A 6,749-nucleotide genomic window follows, 5' to 3' on the forward strand; every position below is an offset into this window, starting at 1 on the left:
GAGACCACAGAGACGTGTCTGGTGCCGGGAGTGGTTGCAGAGACGTGAAAGAATGGGTAGCTCTGTGACAATCCTACGTGAATTGCATGAGGAAAATGAAACTTTGTTCCACAATTACGTGCGGATGGACATAAACAGTTTTTATATTCTTGTATCGAAAGTGGAGAGCTATATTCAGAGGCAAGAGACAAATATGAGGCAAAGCATTACACCAGCAGCACGTTTGTCTCTATTTCTGTAATCAAAACACCTTACATTCCACAGACATTCATGTGATTTATATATATCAATCGAAGTTATAGTGTCTTGTCGTGACCAATATGCACTAGCACTCGGTGTGGACATGGTGTACTAATAACGTGGTAGTCAGTGGATCTGCCTACACCTTACCTCGTGCGTTTGGCAGTGACGGAAGACCTCCATCCACTGCCCTCTATTGGTTTGCCCGCTGAAACTGCTCGTACAAGGGCAAAGCCTTCGTGCCCGACGGACACTGCTCGACCGTGTGGACGTGGCTTAAGGAAATAAAAAGATAGTAGTGTATAAAAGAGGGTTTTTGCCATTGGGCGATTGAGCGAGCGATTAATTGGCGGTCTGTACTGAGCGGGTTTGCTAACTTTGCTCGCACCTCACCTCGTGCGTTTGGCAGCGATATCAGCCCTCCATCCACTGCCCGCAAATGGCCAAAGACAAGACGGGAAAGCTCACGGAGAGCCGCATCGTCCACATACATTTTACTGTGCGGCTCTCTCACTAGATGGCGTTTACGTCAATCACCAGTTTTAACTGCATCGTCTGTTTGTTTACAATTAAGCGGGACATTCAATCATGGAGTGTGGGCGGAACTATCACCCATGTGTGGTGTGCAAAAAAAAAAAAAAAAAAAATGCCTTTCCCCATCTAATATTTCAAGTTTTTCCTAAAGACAGAGAAAGGTAAGAGATTCAACATACACAGTACATGGAAACTTTAACAGAAAATGGAGGAATAAAATAGAACATAGTTAAAATCTTCTTTATCTTTATATCAGACTCAGTGCAGTGTCACTTAGCTTGGAAATGAAAATTATAGATGAATACCTTACAAATATCTAGAAATATGAATTGATCATGTCAAATTCATACCATATCTTTATGGCAGTCCCAGGCAGGCACAGCAACTTTGATATAGTTATGTCATGTTCTTAGCTTAAGTGGTAAAGTTATAAACTTTTACCTTTAACCTTAATTTTGAATAAATGGCCAAATACACAGCAAAAAAAAAAAAAAAATGAATCGCATGTATGTTACTTCTTTTTTTTTTGGCAGTTTGTGACTGCTTCTTTGGTAGTTTTAAAATTTAACGGTTTTTGTTGAATGATTTCTCTGTATTATGCTTGTTCTTTTATGGTCTCACTAAACGTCAACCAACGCCGACCAAACCCAAATAATGACGGCTTTTGCTCAAATGTATAATTTTATATAGAAATTAGCATGTGGTTGCATTATTTGACCAATTTTCTTTTTAAATGTGTGATTTTCATGTAATTTGATCAAAGAGAAGTTACGTTTTTATCGTCTGCAATATTACCTAAGTCGACCAACGCCGACCAAACCCAAACAATGACGGCTTTTGCTCAAATGCATAATTTTATATAAAAATTAGCATATGGTTACATTATTTGACCTATTTTCTTTAAAATGTGTAATTTTCATGCAATTTGATCAAAGAAAATTTAGGCTTTTATCCTCTGCTAAATTACCAACCACAGGCACGAATGCCGTCCGACTCACTAATAGCCGACCAACGCCGAACAAGGACGGTTTATACTCAAATGCACGATTATGTATAAAAAACTAGCATATGGTTGCATTATTTGACTTATTTTCTTTAAAATGTGTGATTTCCATGTAATTTGATCAAAGAGAAATTACGTTTTTATCCTCTGCAAAATTACTAACCGCAGCTACGAATGCCGTCCGACTCACTCATAGCCGACCAAATCTCAAACAAGGACGGTTTTTGCTCAAATGCATAATTTCATATAAAACACTAGCATATGGTTGCATTATTTTACCTATTTTCTCTAAAATGTGTGATTTCCATGTAATTTGATCAAAGAAGTTACGTTTTTATCCTATGCAAAATTATTTTATGTATGATTGCAAATCTTGTTTGTTTGATTTTGTGACTTATTTCTTGCATGTTCATCCTTCTATTTTTGTCTATGTTTTTTACAATACAGTACCTGTCTTGCTACATATGTATATATTTTTGTTTGCTTGCTTTTGGGATTTTCCTTTGTTCTGTTAACATTTTTTGCTTTATTTTTGCTTAATATGCATGTTATGTCTGCTTCTTTGTTTATTTTTGTTTCATATTATTGTTTCTGATTACTGATTTTCCAATGTTTTGTTTGGCATTTAATATCTGATTGCATGTTTTGGTTGCCTGATGTATGGTTCATTTTTGAAGTTGAATAATGTTATTTCTTTTAGTTTGTTTGGTATATGTTCTTACAAGACAGTATTGCTTTGTTGCAAATAAAAGAATCTCATGTATACCAAACTTTTACTATCCTTGTTTGTATAATTTGTGTACAGACACTTGAATAAGTATACAAAGTTCAAACATAAGCACAAGCACAAACAAGAAAAACATGATATTACAGAAATGATAAAATGAATATAACTAAAATAACATTTAGATTTTAACTGTTTACTCAATCTCAAATATTTAGTAATGAATGATGCATTGTGCAGAAGTATTTTACCAACTTTTGATTTTATAAATATGATCATGTGTGTAAAGCATATATTAAATAGTCTTGTTTGTATGCAAAAGTCATAAAATTACTACTTATTATTTTATAAAGAGAAAGTAAAATTTTTTCGAGATGTTGATTATTTTAGCGAAAGGATCAGTTTTAAAATTTCCATAAACACTATATATAATACAAGTTAAGTATGATTTGAAAGCCGCGCTACGCCACTTCCGATTTATAGTTTGCGGCTCTGTCGATAGATGGCGCGCATTCACGCTGGATGGATGACGTTTTCTTATTAGTAAAAAAATAGAAGCTTTCCCATCTTTCCTATATAGTCTTTGCAAATGGCGCCGGGAACGGATAGTTTGATGGTTTGCCCGCTGAAATTGCCCGTTGTCGAGCAAAGCCCTCGTACCCGGCGGGCAGTGCTCGACCGTGTGGACGTGGCTTAAGGGTGAAAAGCAAACAATTGATATACAGATATGGTAGCAAAACGGCAGTTTTTCTCCGTGTAGGGGTTCCTCTGGAAGACCGGCGTTACTTTGGCGGCCAGGGTTCTCCTAGGAGCCCGGAGTTCCTCTTGAGGCCCGTAATTTCTCTGGGGACTCGGTGTTTCTCCAGGGGTCCGTGGTTCCTTTGGGGCCTGGGGTTCCTCTAGAGGCCTGGGATTCCTTTGGGGGTCCGGGGTTTCTCTGAAGGCCCGGGGTTCCTCTGGGGGTCCGGGGATCCTCTGGGGCCTGGGGTTTCTTTAGGGAGCCTGGGGTTCCTTTAAAGAGCCGGAGTTTCTCTGGGGGCCCGGGGTTCCTCGGGGGGGGGGGGGGGTTATTTTTGGGATCCAGGGTTCTTCTAGAGACCCAGGGTTTCTCTAGAGGTCCGGACTCCCTCTAGAAACCCTGTGTTCTTTTTGACGCCCAGGGTTCCTCTAGATCCATCTTGAGGCTCGAGGTTTCTCTTGAGACTTAGGGTTCCTCTGGGGGTTTGGTCTTCCTTTGAGGACCCAAAGTCTTTCGGGGGGGGGGGCAGGGATCCTCTGGGGACCCGGGGTTTCTATGGGGGCCTGGGATTCCTGTAGGAGCCCGAGGTTCGTCTTAAGGCCCGGGATTCCTCTAGAGACCCGGGGATACTCTAGAGACCCAGGGTTCCTCTTGGGGCATGGTATTCCTCTGAGGGCCCGGGGCCCCCTATAGGGGGCCTGAGGTTCCTATAGGTGGCTTGGGATTTTTTATTTACTTGTTTATTTATTTATTCGTTATTCATGGATTTATTAATTTATTTATTAATTTACTTATTAATTTATTTACGTATTTATTCATTTAGCTTTTGTTTGATTTTTTACTTTTAAATTTTTACAGCGATGGCTGCTGACGACAAAACGCCGTCGGGGGACATCGAGCTCAAGAGGAGTCAGAAAGACACTGAAGCTCAGGAGGTGACCAAGGAGAGCCAAACCTTTGAGGATTTACTGGAACTCGCCGGAACAAATGGAATTTGGAACTATGGAATCATAACTCTTATATACTTGGGTAAAAAATTATCAAGTAATAAAACAACGAAAAAATGTAAACACCCATTTGCTCATGTGAACATTTATTCATTACATTATTATTCTCATCGCAGGAGGTATTCCATCGGCTCTGATCGTCCTTTCATATCAATTTGTCGGCGCCACTCCAGAATATTGGTGTCACATCCCAGCATTACATGACGCGAATTGGACCGACCAACAGATTAGAGATTTTGCTATCCCAATGTTAGTAGGAGAGTATATCACAGTGTTATATTACTAATGATAGCGAGCACAAGCAAACGTGTTAAAATGCACACACACACGCGCGTAAACACACAAGATAACACACGCACATGGATTTGAAGCTAGGTTTGGCAATAAGAAAGTAAAAAAACAAAGTACAATGAGCGTTGCTCCTTTCCGGTAAACTACTGTTAAGTACAATTAGACACACACACACACACACACACACACACACACACACACACACACACACACACACACACACACACACACACACACACACACACACACACAGACAGACAGACACACACACACACACACACACACACACACACACACACACACACACACACACACCACACACACACACACACACACACACACACACACACACACACACACACAGACATACACACACAGACACACACACGCACACACAGACACACACACGCACACACACACACACACACACACACACACACACACACACACACACACACACACACACACACACACACACACACACACACACACACACACACACACACACAACTCGATGGCGCAGTGGTATCGTTTGCGGCCGCCACTACGGCGGTCCGGGTCCGAATCCCAGCCAGGGCTGAAATACTTTTAGTATCGCTGCGCTGTGAGTCGTTACTCCAACTCTCGTGGGCAGGAGGTTCGGGATATGTGTGCGTGTAATGTCACAGCATTACCCATAGATCGGTCATATATGAGCTCGGAGCCCTCTACCGGGAGGGTAATAGCTGTCGATCACGAGTCCAACACGTGATCCAAGACCTTGGTGAATCACACATACGGACACACACATACGGATATGTATATGTGTATACATACCTGTATATAACACAGGAAGGCGGACGGCAAGCTGGAGGGTTGTCTTCAGCGGGACTACAACTACTCCTTGGCGGCGTCGCTGGGCTACGAGGCGGCCAAGGAGAACCTGGACCTCATCACCAACGTGGTCAACGGGACGGTGTCGTGCCCCAAGAGGGACTTCAACCACACGCAGTACAAGTCCACCCTAGTCACTGAGGTAATATGTCTCCTGCATGGCAAAGCAAAAGTCATGTGAAAAATTGTAAATTTTGTTTATCAAACCTAAAACTTTGCCATGATATAGTCTACATAAGTGAGAAAACAGTGTTATAAATGTATCTATTATTAAGACTTGATTGCACCTTGCAAACCATGTGAAACTACAAACTATAGATTGACCCTTAGCTGAATCGTAACATATCCGTACAGAAAACCATGTAATCATAACTTCAGAAGTTCTGCTCAATGTAATAGAATTTGCAAAAAATCTACATTCTGATGAATGTTGCAGCACTTAGATGGCCAGCCGCACCCCAATTAGAAATAGCCTTTACACTGAGATCAACGCATATGATCCAAAATTTGCAAGGAAGTGTTGGAATTGAACATATTGTCACATACTAAACGATAGACATGGAACGCTGCCATTTGGGACTGCCAAAACCTTGTGTAAAGAGAGAGAGAGAGAGAGAGAGAGAGAGAGAGAGAGAGAGAGAGAGAGAGAGAGAGAGAGAGAGAGAGAGAGAGAGAGAGAGAGAGAGAGAGAGAGAGAGAGATAGACTGATAGATATATGAATTGATATATAGAATGATATATAAATAGAGATAGATATATAGATAGATGGTAAGAGAGAGAGAGAGATAGATAGATAGATAGATAGATAGATAGATAGATAGATAGAGAGAGAGAGAGAGAGAGAGAGAGAGAGAGAGAGAGAGAGAGAGAGAGAGAACTCAACTTTCCGCTGATATGAATTATGCTTAATCCTTGTGTGTGATAGTACCGTGTTCGAGTCCATCCCTTCCTTGTTACTCTCTAGAGTCTGGAAAGATCTCTTATGTGTATAGGCAACCATCACTTACACAGGCTGCCCGACCACACAGGGCTGAAATGACACCTTCGGTCACAGATAAGTGCCCTTCACTGCTTCTCCTCTTTGTATTCGAACAGTTCGACCTGGTGTGCGAGAGGCGAGCCCTCTACTCCACGACGTCCTCCATTGTGCAAGTCGGAATGCTCTTTGCCTCCCTCACTGTGGGACATATCACCGATCTGTGAGTTTCTCCCGTGCATACCTAAAACATCTACTCCCAAAGTGTCTACCTCAGATGAACTAACTTAAGCTAAACTTGACAAGGCTAAGCAAAGCTAAGCTAGCCTAACTTAAGCTGAGCTTGGCTAGGATAAGCAAA

At 41.5% G+C, this 6,749-nt stretch overlaps 1 protein-coding gene across 1 annotated transcript in view; it reads left to right on the top strand.

Annotated features, from left to right (window-relative positions):
* The window catches only part of LOC143021000 (solute carrier family 22 member 7-like), a 44,916-nt gene that overhangs the window by 13,487 nt on the left and 24,680 nt on the right, over positions 1-6,749 (top strand). Inside the window, exons 2-5 of the mRNA XM_076178093.1 lie at positions 4,099-4,269; positions 4,364-4,496; positions 5,370-5,553; positions 6,508-6,611. Coding sequence (XP_076034208.1) covers positions 4,101-4,269; positions 4,364-4,496; positions 5,370-5,553; positions 6,508-6,611 — 590 coding nt within the window. The 5' untranslated portion in view covers positions 4,099-4,100. The remainder of the gene's footprint in view (positions 1-4,098; positions 4,270-4,363; positions 4,497-5,369; positions 5,554-6,507; positions 6,612-6,749) is intronic.

This window comes from Oratosquilla oratoria, chromosome 41 (genome assembly GCF_046742065.1).
Source record: "Oratosquilla oratoria isolate Oo_2021 chromosome 41, ASM4674206v1, whole genome shotgun sequence".
NCBI classification, from domain to species: domain Eukaryota; kingdom Metazoa; phylum Arthropoda; class Malacostraca; order Stomatopoda; family Squillidae; genus Oratosquilla; species Oratosquilla oratoria.